Source organism: Lontra canadensis, unplaced genomic scaffold, assembly GCF_010015895.1.
Source record: "Lontra canadensis isolate GAN:19392208 unplaced genomic scaffold, GSC_riverotter_1.0 scaffold31, whole genome shotgun sequence".
NCBI lineage: Eukaryota > Metazoa > Chordata > Mammalia > Carnivora > Mustelidae > Lontra > Lontra canadensis.
In genome coordinates, this window is record NW_022631025.1 from 16,275,715 (window position 1) to 16,295,367 (window position 19,653).

General features: G+C 43.4%; 1 protein-coding gene across 7 annotated transcripts in view; it reads right to left on the reverse strand.

The window, feature by feature from the left end:
* The window catches only part of PRUNE2 (prune homolog 2 with BCH domain), a 255,353-nt gene that overhangs the window by 20,680 nt on the left and 215,020 nt on the right, over positions 1 to 19,653 (reverse strand). For 5 of the 7 annotated variants that reach the window (XM_032866676.1, XM_032866671.1, XM_032866675.1 and 2 more), the window contains exons 10-14: positions 15,566 to 15,645; positions 13,419 to 13,619; positions 6,473 to 6,646; positions 3,462 to 3,470; positions 375 to 477 (exon numbers count right to left, since the gene is read on the reverse strand). In XM_032866676.1, the coding sequence (XP_032722567.1) occupies positions 375 to 477; positions 3,462 to 3,470; positions 6,473 to 6,646; positions 13,419 to 13,619; positions 15,566 to 15,645 (567 nt within the window). The remainder of the gene's footprint in view (positions 1 to 374; positions 478 to 3,461; positions 3,471 to 6,472; positions 6,647 to 13,418; positions 13,620 to 15,565; positions 15,646 to 19,653) is intronic. The other 2 variants (XM_032866673.1, XM_032866674.1) reach the window with 1 other exon arrangement.

The window sequence follows — 19,653 nt, forward strand, 5'->3', positions numbered from 1 at the left end:
GCCTAAATTTCAAAAATATCGACAATGTTATCATATACCAAGTGAATGATATAAATGAACCTAGGTTATCATCAGCCTCAACAAGAACATGTTATCAAGGAACAAAAGTAACACTTTATCCAAAGGAAATGTTACAGAATTTTAGAGCGCAGGCAAAACTGTGTTCGTTTTGTTTTCAATTCATTCTGCTGACCAAAGAGTTCTTTTAAAGGTTTTAGCCTCTTGAGCAATATTCCTTGACAGAGATTTCATTGACTTTTCATCAAAGGCTGAGAATATTCTACATCCTCTGTTTCCTCTTCTTAAAGATGCTCTATCTGTCATGACATGCCACAGACATTCACTCCAAGCACTTTGTCAAAAGTAGCACTCACAGGAAAAGATTTTCCATGACATAGTGGTAATCCGCCCGACTGCTGTCTGGCAGAAAACAGGCAGCAAACACAATGATGGCATTTAGGCCATCCCCATAGTAGCCTGGGGGACAAACAAAAAGACATTTGTAACTGGCTGAAAGCTCTTAATAAGGTAATATTTAACCTAAAGGACAAATCTGGAAGCCTTGACAAGTGTGTGTAAATGGATGTAATAGGTATAATCTTTGAGTATTACGTACACTATACTTCCATAGGTATAAACACATAAACTTACTTTTCCGTAAGGCATACGTTATATAGTCTTATATATACAGTGTGAATATATTTGCATATAGTATATCTACTTATTATGGACAATTATGTGTTGTACATTGTCATGAACAGAGAATATAAACACTCAACCTACCAAAGGATGGGAATTTTGACTTACAGATTTCTAATTTATGTAATGCTTCTGTCCTTTACTGGCTGAGGGGTTCTGTTTGATTCTCTTCAGCTCTTTTTAGTTTTAGATTCTGGCTAATTTAAAGGGAAAGTTTAGTCACCGAACCACAATATAATCAGAGGCATGTACTCCAGTGACCACAGACTTGTGGGCTGAGAAGGAAAGCTTTATTTTGATTTTCGAGGACTGGTTTACTTGCCTGTAGCATCCCTAGGGTCTCCGGATTCAACAGATACACTGCAGGGACACACGGAAAGTTTTGGCCAGGCCTAAAAATTCAGAGCCCCATCTTTTTAAAAAGGAGCAAACTCATAAGAAGGGCCTGGTTAAAGCTGACCTCTCTTTTGAGTTTTATGAAACTATACGCTTTGGGGAAAACTTGAGGAATTTCTTCCTGATAACATGGACAGGGAGCGGAGGTGGAGGTCTACTTGCTTTTGGCGCTGAGAAGATAAAAGGCAAGTGTGGAACTCCTGAGTCAAGGAAAATGTAGGGACCTCTCAGGACACTTTACGCACATCTGAAAGCTCTGTCCCTTCTTTAAGCGCCGTTTTCCCTCAGAGCTCATCTTTGAAACTCAGGGCAGCTGTTGGTCAAATGCCAAAAGGTAATGCGTGGAATCTCACATGTCTTTCAGGCTTAAAAATGGAAGCAATGCACCATTTTCTTTCTTTCTTTCTTCCTTCCTTCCTTCCTTCCTTCCTTCCTTCCTTCCTTCCTTCCTTTCTTTTATGTATTTGAGAGAGAGAAAGAGAGAGAGAGAGCGATTGCATGTGCACCAATTGGGGGAAGGGCAGAGGGAGAGAAAGAAAATCCTAAGCAGGCGCCATGCTCAGCGCTGAGCCCGGACACGGGGCTTGATCTCACGACCCTGAGATCAAGATCTGAGCTGAAGTCAAGAGTCGGCCACTTAACCGACTGAGCCACCCAGGTGCCCCACTGTGTTTTTATTTTTTTAATATCCCTTTTTCAGCACTTGGCATTTCTGTCCTATAACTCAGTTCTGGATTTCAGGATGATTAAGCAGAGATGCCTCAGAGCTCTGAGGAGGCGGATAGGACACACCCGCCAGCCTGATCAGAACTCAGTGCATTTCATTCCCCCCCCCCCCCAGGACTCTAAATACCCCTCTGGTGATTACATGGCAGTAAACTACCGGCTGGATAGGGGCTTGGATGGGCTGAGCTCTTGAAAAGCAGTTTAATAAGATGTTCTCTACAAAGATAGAGAGCATGACACTACCACAGAAGAGGTGCGGGAAGAGAGTGATACCAACTAAAAATACATCAAATTATGGGTTTGTGTGTGTGACTAATCTGAGGTTGTTGTGCACAGTGCTTACGCTCCATGTCTTAGAAGATGATACCTAGTAAGTCTACACCTGACGTAACGCGGATTTGCAAACCCGGACTGGGGTCGCTTCCCTATGGATTATTTGCCTTGGTTTGTCTTTTCCAACATGCGGGTGTTTACCAACTTCTTTTTTGAATGAGATGTGAAGGAAAATGGCAAAAGGAGACTTTGTTAGACCAAACAACTGCATTTAAGAAGATTCATCACCGAATGAAATCCACAAAGGGTAAGGTGAATTTGCTCCGCTAAGGCTAATACCACAAAGGGACGCAATTTAGGCTCAGCACAATGACAAGGACCGGATCCATTCAAGGAGATGAGAGAGGTAATGAATCCAACTGAAGAATGAGTACAGAAGCATCCTTTCAAAAGCATCTTTCTAGCGGGAGCTGCCTGCCCCCAGGGTGTCAAGGTAATTTCAAGATCATGACCGCTCAGCTACTTTGATTTCTTTTTCTGTTTCTGGAGAATTCCTAAGAATTTTTTTTTTTTTTTAAGGACTGTCTGAGGTTTATAAACAGTATTTCAGAAGTCATCTTAAATGGCATTTCAGCTTTTTGTTTCAATGTGCCTGTCCTTGGAAAGCTGGGGTGTCACGTTCATTCAGGTTCACGTAATTGAAGGAATACGGAACCATCAGCTCGCCACTTCATTGGTCACTGGTCATTGTCTCGGTCAGGAAAGCCTCTTGATAGAAAACTTCCTGAAATTGACAAATGAGGGTGGATTTTTGTGCTTTTGGGTGGAGGAGCCGTAGGAAGGGAGGAAGAGGCAAAAGACAGAGGAAGGGAACAGGAGGAGGTAAGACGTAAGAGATCAGAAGGAACTAGAAGAAAAAGATTTCTTCATGGATTTCTTCACAGCTGCCTTCAAGGGGGTCAGCTAAGCCAATGTCTATGATAAATATGCAGCTTACTCAGGGGAAGTTGGCTTCCAGCAGCTGAATAATTCATCTGAAGTGTTTTTTTTTTTTTTTTTTAACACATATTTCACCTGACTCTCTGCTCAGTGACCAGGAGGTGAGTTCGGGGTGTGAGTGCAGGGGTGCACGCGCGATCCCACCGCGGGGCCTCCTGAGACCCTCTGCGGCAGTGATGCAAACCTTACCTGAGGCAGAACAGAGAGGAAAGGGACGTAACACAAGTTTGCTGGCCAGCAAATGGAATGGAGAGAGAAGGGAAGATGTCACAGTCGCAACCAACACATACACACACACACACCAGCCTGCAACTCTTCTCCTCATTCTTTCCGGGGCCATTTGTCCGGGAACACTGCGGAGAAGTTACCTGAATCTCCTATAATGAAATAAGAGAAGTAAAGAAACAAGAAAGGAAACTTCTCATTATATTGCTTTGGTGTGACCGTCCTAGGTTATTTAAATGCATCCTCTGTTCTAAGGTCAAAAAAGCCAGTTTCTGGCCTCCACGTGACCCCACACTGTCCTCCACCAAACCCACCCAGACCTCCCTTTGTTCTTTTATGGAGGCAGATAACAGGAATACTGCTCATGGGCTCATAGGAGGTGACACTGGCTTGGAGATCACCCTCTTTTGACCGATGAAGTAGTTGAGGCCCCAGAAGTTAGGTCATGTACCAAGGTCACAGAGTAATTAGCGGCAAAGACAAGTCTTGAATTCTGTTCTTCTATATTGCACACAAGGCCTCTTACAACAGCTCCTATCGAGGTCACTAAAGCCAAAGGCTGAGTTATGTGTCCCCGCACGGCTCTCATGCCTGTTGCCAACTGGCAGGGATGCCTGGCAGAGCCTGGCTTTGCAGCCAAGTGAGGCAGCGGTTTTCACGAACCCCGTCTTGCGGTCACGATGCACGGGGCACTGTACTGCTGTCCCTTTCCTATTGGCCTCAGTGGGAAAACCTCGTCAGAGCAAAATGCCAGACACCCAGATGAGACCCATGCCCACGAGGACGCGCTCCTTCCTAGCTGCTCGTCAGAAGCCAGGATCACAAACGCAGTGGACTGGTCTCTGGGAAGACTACCTGATGACCACTAAAGCCTAAGAGAGTGGTGTCAGCTTCCAACACAGCAGGCCGAGCTTTGGCAAATTCCAAAGTCAAATCTGAACGTCAGTCTTTCCCTACCGAGCACAGAAGCTGCTCAGGGGGTGGGAGGAGGGGGCGTCTCGCCCCCACGCCGCCCGGGTGGGTGGGTGCAGCCCAAGGGACACTCATGCAGGCCAGCGCCTGGAGAAGGCTGGGGCGCAGCTGGGAAGAGGAAAGGCGGCCTTTGCTTCCACACAAGCTGGACAGTCACACGGACAAAACCGAGCTCACGGACACAGAATGGAGGGGGAGGGGAGCGGGTGCCAGGGAAGGGGTGGCCGGGAGGCAGGGCACAGCAAACCAGGTTATCCCTGAGGGGTGGGCGGGATCATCGCAAAGAGTGTGAGAGGCAGAAGCAGTGGCTTGGTTTTGACCCCAGTGTGTTGATGATAATCACTTTTTCCTGATTTGGGCAACAGATCAGGGGATGGATGGGCTCAACCCACCACCCCCAACCCACCCGCTTTCACCCTGGTTGGAAGAACAAGCAGGTGCCTCCAGGAAAACAGGGAAGCCGTGAGGTCCCTTCTTCACAACAAAGGGGGTCTTCACATAGACCAGAGTGGCAAACATTGATACGGGCTCTCACCAGATGACTCGGATTTCCTTCAACTTTTTCTAGCGTTTTTGACCTTCTTTTTTGAATGGACACAGGCTACTTTTATAGTCGGCCTCTGTTTTGTTTTCTTTTTAATTCCAAAAAGCAAACAAACCAAAAATAGCCGATGGGTGGTGCTAAGGAGGGGTGAGCTTCTGGGAAGATCCGGGATGATGTTCAGGTTGTGGTTTTCGTCATGAGGATGAAAGGGTCAACTCCGGGGCCCGTGGTTTGTCCGCTTGAGCAAGAGCAGACCAGCTTTCATTCTGTGGGGCTATGGCAAAGTCTCCCTTAGAGGGAACTGTCTCCAGCCGCACAGCGGCTATCATGGGGCCATATTAGCATTTTAGGTCACAAAGAGTGAGCCAGGGCAAAGGAAGATCACAGCCAGGGGTACCTAAGGGCATTTTTCTTTCACTCTCAAGGTAGGGGTCCCTGACCCGATGCTGATACTTACGTGGAGGGAGCAATGCACGGGTGGAAAATGGAAAATCAGCTGGTGGAGGGAAGTTTGATTGAAAAAAGAAAAATGTCCTTTGGCTCGTTAGAAAACAGAAGCTATGGGTTTAATGCAGCACCAAGTTGCTTATTTCCCTGAGGAAACAACAATTGCCTTGTCAGCTTACGCTTTTTCTGGAACAGCTGAGTGTTTAGGGTGGAGCCTCAAGCCTGCAGGAAAGGAGCGCATGCAGCAGAAAAATAAATAAAAAAGCCGTTTTCTGAAGTCACCAACATTAAATGTGTTGCTTGTGCTCATCTGACTTTTTGTGACTCCAAAATTAACCAAGGTTCCTGGTGTTCCTAAAAAGCACTGGAAATACGGAACACGGGTTGTTGTGGGTTTTTCCCCCCCTACCCCTCTCCTTTGTCCCTCCCTAAGCAGGTGGAGGCTTTCACCAGAAATGCCTGCTGTCAGGCCCGGATGTGATGGAGTCAATAGAAAAGCCAACTTCAGGTACCGGAAAAATGACTAGGCTGAGTATGAAGAGATCTCTGAAAGCTCCTAAGAGGATATGAAAGACCGTTTTGTTATGAGAAGCCCCTCTGGGGTAGTGATCTTACTATAGGCCATGGCAGTAGAGACTCAGAAGCTGTTCAGTTAAATCCTACAGTTAAGTGTAGTCGCCGTCCGTCACCACGTGAAACTGTTGCAATATTACTGACTATATTCCCTGTGGCTATGCATTCCTGCGACCTACTTATTTTATAACTGGAAGTTTGTTGAGAATTTCATAATGTATATATAAGTGTCGAATCACTATGTTGTACACTTGAAACTAATATTGTGTGTTAACTGTAGTTCTATAAACAACACCCTACAACTGACCCACATGAATTCCAGACATTATTAAATTAGACAACTACAGTTTTCAAGCAATATGCCCAGGAGATTATAGCTGTCAGATATGTGGTGTGAAAAGCAGTTTTTACATCAGAAAGCTATTTTTTACACAGGCTTTGCAATGTTTATAGAGCTGAATCTGAGGTAATGTACTTAGGTCTACAGTCCCCTGAATATTGATTGCAGACTAGGGTTTTGTGGATGTCATGATGCAGAGAACCCTAGTTTCATTTTCTAATTAAAAAAATATGGCTGCCCTGGTCCCCACCTCCCCGATTCACAAAGAGCTTGACTACCTCCGTGAGAAATGACTCTCCTGTAGGGCTCGATGACCTTCATGTCGATCCGCTGTTCCTGTTCTCCAATCACCACTGTCCTCCATAACCGGTTGTCCTCTCGCTCCTCTTCCGCTGTATACTCTGGGATAGACTCTGACTCTTGGCCAGAATCTTTGTTAGATGTGGAAACTTCTGGAAGTGAAGCACAGAGGAGGACTGAAGAGTAAGATGCCACAGCTGAAGCTGTTCAACAAGCTATCTCCTGACAGAGCCACCCCGAGGGCACTTCCGGTTTGGCATAACTCTTACAGAGCTGAACACCATCGTACCACGTAAAGGATGTATGGAGAAATCTTATTTATTAATGGATTGAACCACCAAGTTTGTGCTAAGGCCAAGTCGAGGGTGGGGATAGGTGCAGGGCTAAAGTCGCCTTGTGTCAGTGGACCAAGGGAATATAGGCTGGTACCAATTCATCCTTGACCATACAGGTTGAAGACTAGGGACCTTTCTCATGGGGTAAAAGGCAATTTATCAGGCCCAGATAATTTTGTTTTCCTTGGGCCACATATCCTCGTATTTGCCAAGTGGTTGGTCTCTTGATGATACCCCACTCTGAGACTCTTATAAAGGAATTGAGTCCCCTTCCCTACTGGGAGCAAATTTGGGCAGAAATACAGTGTTCCTTCCAATGGATTTTTCAAAATATGCTGTAGAAAGATTTTACATTAAGCAAGAAACAAACAACTTTGTAGGCCAGAAATGCTCCAAGGCCAAACATTCAGAACACTCCTATTTTGTACTGCACGTGGCAATACAAAAGTCCACCGAACACTCTTTGGAGAAACACCTACTACCCACTCTTGAGCATCAAAAAAAAGAAAAGAAAAAGCAATAACCGTGTTAAGTCTTTTTTTAAAAGAATAAGCAGCAATTGTTTTCATGTTTACTTCAACTACTCCTAGAATTTAATAGTGGTTATTCTTGGTATGTTTAAGTAATTTGAAGGAAAATGTTATTTCTATTCCACAATAATTCTGTGAGATATTATCATTCTTATTTTTCCATTCATGGGAAAGGGCCTTTGATTTATATTGTACTTTACTTATATTCATTCTGTGGCACTTTGATAAGAAGAGGAGTAATACTGCATCAAATATCTACCATGTGTCAGGCATGGTAGATATCCCAGTAGGTATTATAGGTATTATAGTAGACATGCCCATGCAAAAACCGACTTTGAGTTAGTTTGCTATCACACTATACCCTAAATGTGTGACTGCCTCATTCTCTTTATTTTACCATCAGGCTGGGAATTGGGAATTGCTTGGGCCAAGAAAGTGCCAGAACCACCTTTATTACTCACCTCCATCAACCAACTCCATACTTAGCTTGGAAGCCTGCTCAGAGCACTCAGTGAAAATTGAGGTGAATGGGTAAATAAAGGAAAGCTTGGAAAAGTTGCTGAAAATATAGGTAATTGGTAAGAGGACCACAACAAAGCCATTATGTTCTGGAAGATTCCTCAAGACACATTCGAACGTGTCTAATTACCTGTGACTTAGAACGGCAAACTGAAATTCAGTTGGGAAGCAATCCTAGCCTTTCTGCCAACACTAACAGCTACTACCACCTACAGAGGCTGCCTCCCTCTGCGTTCCCACCAGTGCTCCTCATCTTACTAAGGACAGAAAGCAGCAACTTTTGGCTTCAGACCATCTCTACGTCACTGGCACAAATCCATCCATCTGCACTGGACTCCCAGTCTGGAATCCCTTCCTGCTTCTCCCTTCCTCTTGGCTGAGGGCCCCTGGATGCTTATTTTCTCTCCCCCTTCCCAGAACCCTGTTTTCCATCTGGTTTCTGTGCCCTCAGAACTCTGGGCTCTGATGTGGGCTCATCTTCAATGTTCCTGCACATACATGCTTTCCCTTACTCACCACCTGCCAGCCCCTCTTCATCCTCATTTGGGACTTTCTGGCCTGCTCCAGCTTGACCCAGGTGATCTGTGTGGGGTGACTGGTTTTCTGCCTGCTTTTACTGAGTTTACCTTATTTTTTTAAAAAATGTTGTATGTTGCATTCTTTTTTTCTGGTTATGAAAATAAAATGTTACTAAAAGTTCAAACAATGCAGACATTGTCCATCAAAACTGCAAAGATCTCCAGTGCCACTCTCACTCATTATTGTTTGCTGTGTGTTCTTTTTATTGTGTACATGCACACAAGCTTACCCCCACCAAAGAATGATTAGTCTATATATTCTGCATGTTTTTTGTTTGTTTGTTTGTTTGTTTGTTTTTAAGTAGCTCCATACCCAGCACGGAGCCCAGTGTGGGGCTCGAACTCATGACCCTGAGATCAAGACCTGAGCTGAGATCAAGAGTAGGATGCTCAACCAGCTGAGTCACTTAGATGTCCCTATCTTGCTTTTTTTTTTTTTTTAAGATTTTTATTTATTTGTTTGACAGAGATCACAAGTAGGCAGAGAGGCAGGTGGAGAGGGGGAAGCAGGCTCCCTGCTGAGCAGAGAGCCCGATGCGGGGCTCGATCCCAGGACCCTGAGATCATGACCTGAGCCGAAGGCAGAGGCTTAACCCACTGAGCCACCCAGGTGCCCTTATCCTGCTTTAAAAAAAAAAAAGGGTTTTATTTATTTATTCGAGAGAGAGAGAGAGCGAGCACCAGAGATCGAGAGAGCTCGAGCATGGGGAGGGGCAGAGGGAGAGAGAGAAGCAGGCTCCCTGGAGCCCGACTCGGGGCTTGACCCTAGGACCCTGGGAACATGAACCGACCGAAGGCAGATGCTTAACTGATTGAGCCACGCAGGTGCCCCCTTATTCTGCATATTTTAGACATAATTCTTCTGCTTTACTCTAAATCCCCCCATCCCCATGGTCATCATTTTCTCTTTTAGAAAATGTCAGGACTCATTTAATTTATCCTCAGGGCCTCCAAATTTAACTTTTGGTCTGATGCCCTCTTCACTGAGAAATGCTTGATTTTCTTTGTCTTCTTTCCTTAATGATAAGCTTTTCTCCCTGGTGACTGTTGAAGTCAATTAAGCCCTGGGGAAGAGGCAACTTGAACGTGTTCCTTTGTCTCTCGGGATGATTTAGTGCACAAGCTCCCGCATGTCCTGTGCTGTACCGACCACCAGAGTGGGGAATCCGTCACTGGTGTGCAGTATGGGCTCCCTGGCGGTGGGGTCCGCTGGAGCCTCCAGCAGGGACCTGTGTCTGGGAAAGGTGACCAGCTCTCCATACTGTGACTGGACACCGATAATGTGAACACTCTTAGCAGACATTGTCTGAACTTGATCTTATTAGAGGAAAGGCTCCTGTATGCAGTGAAGGAGTTCTTAAAGTTGTTCTAGTGACAAAGAGCAGGGAGGCAGTTAATTTGATGGTAAAACCCAGCATTCACCAGTACAAAGAACCACCTTTCTTGCAGACCACACCCTATGGCCTAAGATTGCTTGTGGGTAAAACAAAATAAGATGAACGCTTACTTTAGTTAGGGCTCCTTTATCCATATTTAAAACACAGAATCGATTTTATAAGCTGGTTACCTGCTGGCTGTGAGGGCGGTGGAACATGGTAGGTGGGGAAGTTAAATGAAATGACTGCCCGATTATCTGGGAAAAATGGTGGGGCATCTTATTTGCCCTGTAAACTGTGTGTTATTGGGGTTCTAGGAAAGGTAGCTTAGGGGTACCTGGGTGGCTCAGTCTGTTAAGCCTCCAACTCTTGACTTTGGCCGAGGTTATGATCTCGGGGTCATGAGATAGAGCCCTGAGCTGGGCCTGTTGCGGGGCGTGGAGCCTGCTTAAGATTTTCTCTCTCCCCAACTCCCTCTGCTGCCCTCTGTCCCCCACACATGCTCTCACACACGCTCTCTCTCAAATAAGTAAATAAATCTAAAAAAAAAAAAAGAAAAAAGAAAAAAAGAAAAGGTAGTTTAAATGAGGTAACTAACCATCACTTAAGAGCCTAGGAAGAAAAAAATATAAAAGCACATGAGTGTTTCTTACAACATCCTTATCAGAAATATTCAGGCTAGAATTCTTTATCATTTTTCCATTTCCCCTATGAAATGCTTTTGCTGAGATCCGAGTTACGGTAAAAAATAACTGAGGTGGGTTTGGAAAACAGAAATAGGTCATCATTTTTCTCACCTTTGGATAATTTTAAGTTTCTAGGGTTAGTATTAAATAAAACTTTTTTTTTTTAAATAAAAAGGCTCTGATCTCCCTTGAGACTGACCTCCTAAATCCTTCAGTATCTACATATTTTTGGTATCTTTGGCACTTAAGTACCAGAGGAAGTCAAGTTTTAATTATATTGGTACTTTGATATTTTCCAACTATTTGAACACGACTATTAAAGAAAATTGCCTGGAAGTGGAGACTGATTTAATGTCTTTTGAGAGTGAGATTCAAAAACGTTTCATAAGCGAAACCACACTGTGGGCAAATAATCTGCCAGAAACGCTCCGTCATCAGCTACAGAATGAAACAGGCGAATGGTATGAAAGTTCTTCAAGTGCCGGGTAAAATAAGAGCCTTGAAGTCACAAAAGTGGCTGGATAAAAGGGCATGCACCGCACTGAGGATTAAAATACTTAATATTGGGGCGCCTGGGTGGCTCAGTGGGTTAAAACCTCTGCCTTCGGCTCAGGTCATGGTCTCAGTGTCCTGGGATCGGGCCCCCGCATCGGGCTCTCTGCTCAGTGGGGAACTTGCTTCCTCCTCTCTCTCTCTCTCTCTCTCTCTGTCTACTAGTGATCTCTCTGTCAAATAAATAAATAAATTCTTAAAAAAAAATACTCAATATTTATGAAGCACCTAGTACAAATCCTGGTGCACAGTAGGCACTCTGAAAGGGTTTATTAAAGAAATCACTGAGCAAACATTTTGAAACACTGTGCCTCCCAAACTGCAATGTTGTTTAAAACGTATACACTTGGTTTCAAACGCTCACAGGAGAAACCTGCAAACATGCAGCTTTCAAGCCCTGATTTCATTCTGTGGGACTAAAATGTACTCACTTCTCTTCTAGAGTCTGTTACCTCTCGCTGCCTGTTTGTAAAATAAAGCTACTCAGATGCCCTCTGTGTTTTCCATGCTTAATGTTTCTATTGGTTTAAAACAGTGTCTGAGGATACATCTTACATGTGAATATCAAGGTGGGCTTTACGATGCTACTTCCGTTAAATTTCTGTCCTTTGAATTTAAGACCTAAATGGAGGGTTGTGGTTGTGAAACTGGTTCTTTCGACAAAACTGTCAACATAATAAAAGGAACTCTGTCAGCCAGTGGCAGCTTTAATTACTGGTTCCTTCAGCCACTGCCACTTTGCTTGGCAGTTTTGCTATTTATAAACATAAAAGGTTCAGATGTGGTGTGACACAGTTCTCTCTAGGGCAAAAGGGAAGTGCAGGGGGTGGGGGGAGGGGCCAGCTCAACCCACAGCTGTCTTCTGGGGAATGAGAGGCAAGGCAGGACTCTTTCTTGTGGGAAGGTACTAGCAGCTCAAGGGCTGGGGCAGCTGGGGGCCACCGGCATGGACGGAGTAGCTGGGGAAGAGTCTGGGCATGGGAGGAAAGAATACAAACTCAAGACCTTTCACCTTCTCTTTGTGTGCTTCCACTTACAGGGTCAAATACCTGGATGACTGCAGAAATTCGAGAACACAGCCTCCGCGCAATATAAAATCTCTCCTTAAACAGAAGAAACTGTCGCCCAGGTAGCTCAGCCATTTCCAGTTCTTTTGACTTGAGGAAGTTAAGGCTCGTCCCCTCTAAAGGCAGGGTCTGAATCCGTGCTGGTCATGGTGGTAGTCCCAGGGGCTCAATGATCATTGGTTGAGTTAAAGAGCGAATTTGATGAATTTCCTAATTATGTTCTCCCAGGAACGACACTCTGTGCCAGGGCATCATTTCATTGTGGCATTTGTTTTTTGACCGTAATGATTTTCCTAACGTATGAAAAGCAAGAGCTGTGTCCAGGATACTCTGGCTTTGAAATTAAAATATTACAAAGTCAGAGATACCACCCTGCAAAATAGAAACCATGGAATGCCATTTTATAAAGCAAATGCTCTGTATTTGGATATAATTTCTTAACCCATGTTACCGAGCAAGAGAAAGAATGAAAATGAGACTGATATTTCTGTCAGGAATGTCAGTGTTTGACCCAGCAACGCTTAAATTTTCTTCCTTTTTGTTCTTCACTCCGAGGCCAACCCACCTTCCTTCCTATTTTGCTGGAGATAGAGCAACGAACATAATAAAGGCCCTGCGTTCACAAAGCAGATATTCTAGTGGGAAGGAAAAGACAATAAACATAAACCAAATACTTAAATGATAGGATTTCCATTACTGACACATGGAAAATAAAATAAGTAGACGTATTATAGTGACTGCGGTAGAAAGACTAGGTTGGGAGGTGAGGCACTCTTTTGGTGACGGAGGTCAAGGAAGGCCTCCTTGAGAGGGTGACATCTGATTAAGAGCTGAACAAAGAGAAGGAGCCAGCCACGAATGATCTTCAAGGAAGAACATTCCAGACAGGGGGAGCTTGTATAGAGAAATAGTAAGCTCTAATTTCTCTGCTCCAGATTTTATCTTCCAGATTCAATTCTCTTTCTCTGCAAACCCATTCCCAATTTTCTTACAATACAGCATAGAATAGTTTTCCCACAGCCCCCCGGCCTAGCACAAGGCTTGCCAAGAATAAGCGCTTAACAGAAGATCAGTGGTTATGTATGACCTCTGGGAACCACACCTGTTCTGTTATACTCCACACGGCCAAACACAGCCACCTATGACCTGAGATACAAACAAAAGCTTCCAGAAATCACAGGAAGGAGCCACCAGCAACAAAATGGGAGGTTTGTTCCCAGGGCCCCTTAGATAATCTTTTACTTTTCACATAACTTTGGCCTTGACCACTGGGCCACTTACCATGCCCCGTGTACTCAAAAGAATCTGCTTCGTCAGGGGTATCGAGTTCATCCACGTTGATATCGATTTCATCCGGACTGTCCAGGTTATCATCAGAGAGAATAGAGCCTTCACTTTGATCCAGAGAAAGATTGATATTTGGGGCTGTGAGTTTGATTCTTCGAGGATGAGCGTCGTTAAGATCCAGAGAATTAGGAGGTTCTAAAGAAGAAAAAAAAAATAGGAACATCAAGTACTAGACCATATACGCAGCTGCCAACAGTGGGTGTGGGAGCCCCAGTGAAAAACATTTTTAAGGTCCTACAGCAAAGGCACACCTGCTAAAAACCTTACATGGAATTTGGACCCCTTCTTGACCAGCAGGCCTCAGGACTGGCTCATCACAACCACACCAGCCCTGGCCACATAGAAATAAAAAATGGGAGCTGTTGCTAAAGGAGCAGAAAACCAGTTTTCAGACCTGCCCTGTTCAGGTTTGAGAACTTGACACCGATCGAACAATGGACTGAATTTTTATGATGCATAAGAAAAACAGCTAAGCATACACAGCTCTCATAACGCTTCTTGTAGACTTCACTCCTGTGGAATGTAGGATAAGAAATTTGTCTATTATGTTCATGGGCACTCTCAAAATACTTCTCTGTAATTTCTAGCAACTCTATGTATGGTCTATAGTGATCTTTCTTTGCCTGGCATTCTACCGTTTTTTGTTTTTTTTTTTTAAATAAAATTGAGGTATCTTCCCAAATTACATTCTTTGCTCAAGAAGTCACTACCTTTTAGGCTAATATTTCTTGACACTGGTTCCTGTATCATAAGTGATAGTCTTCATATGGTAACATGGATGTGGCTCCCATTCTCTCAGTATAATATGCAACCTCCCCCTACTGTGACTTTCACTTAATGGAAGTAGAGCTGGTGAAGTCATTTTTAACCAAAGCAACCCCAAATCAACAATGGTAGAAAGTTAGCCTAAAAACAGAAATTTTAGGATTTACTATCACGAAATTTCTGGAAGGCCATCTGGTATACCCCTCAATTCTGGAACTGTAATTCTGGTCTTGTCCTAAAGAAAGTGATTCTGTTTCTTTGTCATTAAAATTTTTTCTCTGCATAGAACATCACCCAAACTGTGTTCCATGTAATGCTTTTATGTATTCTACTTTAAAAAATTTCTATTGACCGGTAAGTTTGAAAAACATTGGGTTTCTAAATGATAGGAATTCTCAGAGCAGTGCTGTCCAGAAGTTTTTTGTGATGACAGAACTGTTCTATATGCTGTTGAACCCTTGAAAGGAAGCTTGTGCAACTGAAAAACTGAACTTTAAAAGTTTATTTTAAATTTTAATTAATTTAAATAGCCATGTGTAGTGAACCACTACCATATAGGATAACCGTAGCCTTCATACCTGTATCATTCACAAGTGCATTATGAAACTTTAAGAGGAGTGCGGATATACAGTGGCTACAGGCTTATTTAACCAGAGAACATTTAAAAATAATTATGTCACATGAGTGATATCTTGAAAAACGCACTTTAAATACTTGGACCAAAAAATAAATAAATAATTGACTCGCTTTTTCCTCCTCCATTTTAGGCTTGGCTGATAGCATGAGGGTTCAGGATCTTGGCATGATCCTGAAGCTGGTACAGTGCTCAGGAGTGACGTTAGTACTAAGGGAGGGTAAGGTGAAACTGGAAATTTAAAATTCTTCTTATATGTGCCTTGAGCTGGAAACCCGTGGCAGGTAGGGTTTTTGTTTGTTTCTTTGAATAATCAGGATACCGAGCCTTCTTGACACCACGTTATTCATTTTACACATTCTCACACTGAAGTACAAATCTGGGGCACTTCGGTGTTAGTTAGAATTCGGTATTCTGATACAGGATAGCCGCTTATCACACACGGTTATAGCCGTGGCCCAGGAGGTCAAAGGCAGCCCACACTAGTGAGCATCAGTGTTTGAATCAACTCAGAGATTAACCAAATCCAGCCTAACACCCTCCTCACACATATTTTTTTCTTTTCTTCACTTTTATCACTGACATCACAAGTCGGATGCATAGGAAATGGTTTTCTCACTGAATAATGACAAGGCCTGGATATAGACAAGTGCTGAAGGAAATGAACAAATGTTCCTCTCACCAGGCCTCATGTCTGTAACACTGGGGCTCGGCATTCCCTCCTCAAAGGGGATGTCCATGCCTACATCCTCTGATGGCAGTCTGAAAAACAAAAACAAAAAGCAAAGCAGAGTGTGTAAAAATTTGTGTGGGATTGAATTTTCTCTGAAAAGGCAAATCAGAGTTTCCAGGATAATCTTTTCTTTTCTTTTTTTTTTTAAGATTTTATTTATTACTTTGACAGACAGAGATCAGAAGCAGGCAGAGAGGCAGGCAGAGAGAGAGGGAGGAAGCAGGTTCCCTGCTGAGCAGAGAGCCTGATGCGGGGCTCGATCCCAGGACCCTGAGATCATGACCTGAGCCGAAGGCAGAGGCTTAACCCACTGAGCCACCCAGGCGCCCCTCCAGGATAATCTTTTCAATTTGCTTGAAATAAACCCAAGTATGTGAACTGAAGCCGGCATAAGTGGCCCCGTTTAGAATAAAGACTTTTCTGCAGTTACTGTGAAGAAGAACCACGGGTACCTGTCTTACTCTGTATACACAGCAAGCCATTTCTCCTACTAACTCACACAAGTAAGCACACACCAAGGGGAGAATCAGAAACAGGAAAAGCAATTAACAAATAAAATATACTTACGGTGGGCATCGAATAATACTTTTTCAACAAAAGAGGCAACACGTGCTCTGGAGGAAAGACAGAGCTGACTTCGTATGTAACTCTTCCTCTATGTCAGTTTGAGCACATTAAATTGTTGTCAGCAGAGGAAAGCAGACTCTGCTGGTCTCTCTTTATCAGTAAAACAGAGATACACCATCTACCTCATTGAGTTGCTGAAAAATTAAGCAATAAATGTAAAGTGCCTAACATTCATAAGAAGGCACCAACTGATGTTATTTCCTATCCTTTTCCGAATATTTAGAGACTTGGTGTAAATTAATATGTCAGTGAAGACAGTTCTGGTCATCAGATACCATCTCTTCTTTCTAAACAGTATTGAGCCCAGGACTGGTAAGCCTAGTTGTGGGGAACAAGAAAATACTGGAGAAAATTGTGACAAACATATATGTTCTCATGGGAAGCTGACCACTGATCACGGTGAGTTCCCCTTGACCTGTTTTTACCTCCTGTTCCTTGGTCAGTACATCCCCATTTATCATGAGAACCTATTTTTCTTCTTGATGCCCTCCATGTAACTTCACTCCTCTAGGGTGAGTCCTTGTGATGTAGCACTAATCTAAATTTAAGCATGATAAACCTTTGCGTTAGTGTTCTAAATTTAATCTCTTCCTCCTTATTGTCGACACTTTCCTCCACTTGAATATGGGTCTACCAAATCTGGAATTTGCTTATCTGGATAATCAATCTCCAGGCTCCAAGTCGAAGCCCTTGTGTCAGCAAAGCACGATGATGAAAAAAAATTCTTGGTCTCTAGTGAGACGTAATGCTTCATTTATTTGACAAATGGGTAGTGAATACCTACTCTGTGCTGATCATATAGAGGAATAGAACAGATGAGCCTCTTTCTTGTGGAGATGGGACCACAAGGTTAAACTAGTGACTATCACCCATTGCTCAGTGCTGCTCCCTGAGAGTGAATGGCCACATGGTTATCCATCAAGCCCAAAGAGTCCTTCAAAAACACAACCTCAGGAAGTATCTTTCATCATACATTTGCTGGGGCTTCTGTCCTGTGTGTTCTCTAAAATGAATCCTGCACCCCAGTAGAAAGACAGCGGGCAAGAGGTTGGTGTGTAAGTCAAAGACAATACCGTATGGGCAGGAACAAGATCGCCAGTGTCCAACAGACACCATCCTAGGTGGCAGCAAACCAAATTATCTAGCAATAGAGGTGTGGTGGTGAACAAAGAGAAGACCTGGGCTAGGCCCAGGTTTGAAAGTCCTGGGATCCAGAGGGATGGTTTTCCAAGATGCTGCAGTTTTTCAGATTTTCTTGCAATGATTCCTTGTCATGTGACGTAAACTGTGTCTGTTCTCCTTGACATACACCCTTCAGTACCTATAAAGTAGCAGGCTTGAGGGGCACCTGGGTGGCTCAGTGGGTTAAAGCCTCTGCCTTCGGCTCAGGTCATGATCCTAGGGTCCTAGGATCGAGCCCCACATCGGTCTCTCTGCTCAGCAGGGAGCCTGCTTCCTCCTCTCTCTCTGCCTGCCTCTCTGCCTACCTGTGATCTCTGTCTGTCAAATAAATAAATAAAATCCTTAAAAAAAAAAAAGTAGCAGACTTAAGAGCAGCTGGGACCCAGTCTTAGTTCTATCACTCACCGTGTGTCACGTGACAAGTTATCTAATCTTCCCATGCCTCAGTTTCCATACCAATAAAAGAGGGAGAATGTATGATGCCTAAAAATAACACTAAAAGGAAACAAAGTTATCCATTATTATTGTAGTTCTTTTTGCCATCTAGTTTAACTGCCTGCTGTGTTAGCCTTGAAGCTTCATGAGGACAGGAACCATGTCTGTCTCTACTGCTATGTCTCCAGCACTTGGCAGAGGTCAATACACAATAGATATGTGTTGAGTTGAATTACTGAGCTTGAAATTACCTAAATGTCCATGGACATTATTTCCTCTAGTCTTCTATGAGTCAACCTTAAAAAACAAAAAGACATCTTAGCTGTACCTACTTCACGGAGCACATAAGGGTGCCAGCCTTAGCTCAAAAATAAATATGAGAGCTTTAAAATAAATGGATAGCATCAGTCTCAAATTTGTGTAGGTTTTCTGTGCGACAAGATGGATGGACATAGAGGGTATTATGCTAAGTGAAATCAGCCAGTGAAAGACAAATACTGTATGATATCACTTGTACGTGGAATCTTAAAAACAAACAAAAGAAAGAAAGAAACAAACAAAAAAATAGAAACAAACCCATAAATACAGAGAACAAAGTGGTGGTTGCCAGAGGGGAGGGGGTCAGGGGATGGGCAATATGGGGTAAAGGGGAGTGGGAGACAGAGCCTTCCAGCTATGGAAAGAAAAGTCATGGGGATGAAAGGCCCAGCATAGGGAATATAGTGGTATTGCAACAGCACTGTATGGGGATGGATGGCAGCTACACCTGTAGTGAACATGGCATAACACAGAATCACTATGTTGTACACTTGAACCCAATGTTGTGTGTCAACTACACTTCAATTAAAAAAAAAATTTGTAGGTTTTGTTACTCTTCGTAAGTTATGGGCAACATCATGAAATAATTGAATGAATCCTAGATATGAGTTTATAAGTTGTAGGTTATAATTCTATGTTAGTACAAACAAACCAATTAGCCCTGAGAAACTTATCCAACCCCCTTTGTGATTTTAAATGGAGACAATAAATATCTAATATCACAGTGACTGTGGAGAATAAATATAATATACGTGAGTACTCCATTAATTACAAAGCATCGACTAAGTTTAAGGTAGTACATTCCCTCATTTTAGACATAGCGTCAGGATTAGGGATTTAACTGAAGGATGTGTCAGGGTTGGACAAAACATAACGAAGATTACTATAAGTTGGGTATTAGCCTAGGTAAGAGAAAATTTCAGTATGGCATAAATCTCCATAGAGCCTGTAAGTGCCCTTGAACTCACTGACGTTAGTGAACAGAGCCTTTTTCCCTCATCGCTTTTTTTTGCAACACAGAGCTGAGACCCTATTAAGAAGGTGCTGGAAAGCCAGTGTTGGCATGCATGGGGGAAGGGAAGCTGAAGGTTGTGGTCAGGGGCAAGCAGAGAAGAGGGACTCCCACAAACCGTGGATATCACAGAAGGCCATAGGGGCATTTTAGGAAACCCACAGGGACAGAGAAGGAAAGCTGAACCGAAATAGCCTGGAGGCAAACTTGGAAGAAACGCAAGTCGTGTTCATTGTAAATACTTCTTCAACCACATTCATGCCTTGGGTCCGTAAATATTTATAGAAAGGACATGGCCAAGCAGAGTTGTTGGCAATTGAGCAAAATGGAGTTTTAAGATCAATAATGTAAGCCTCTCGGGATCTATTAGGTAACAAATCAGTCCAGAGTGAAGATAAATATTTTACCTTATCCATCCATAGCCACTATTTAATTTGGGGTTTTCTGTATACAGAACGGAGCT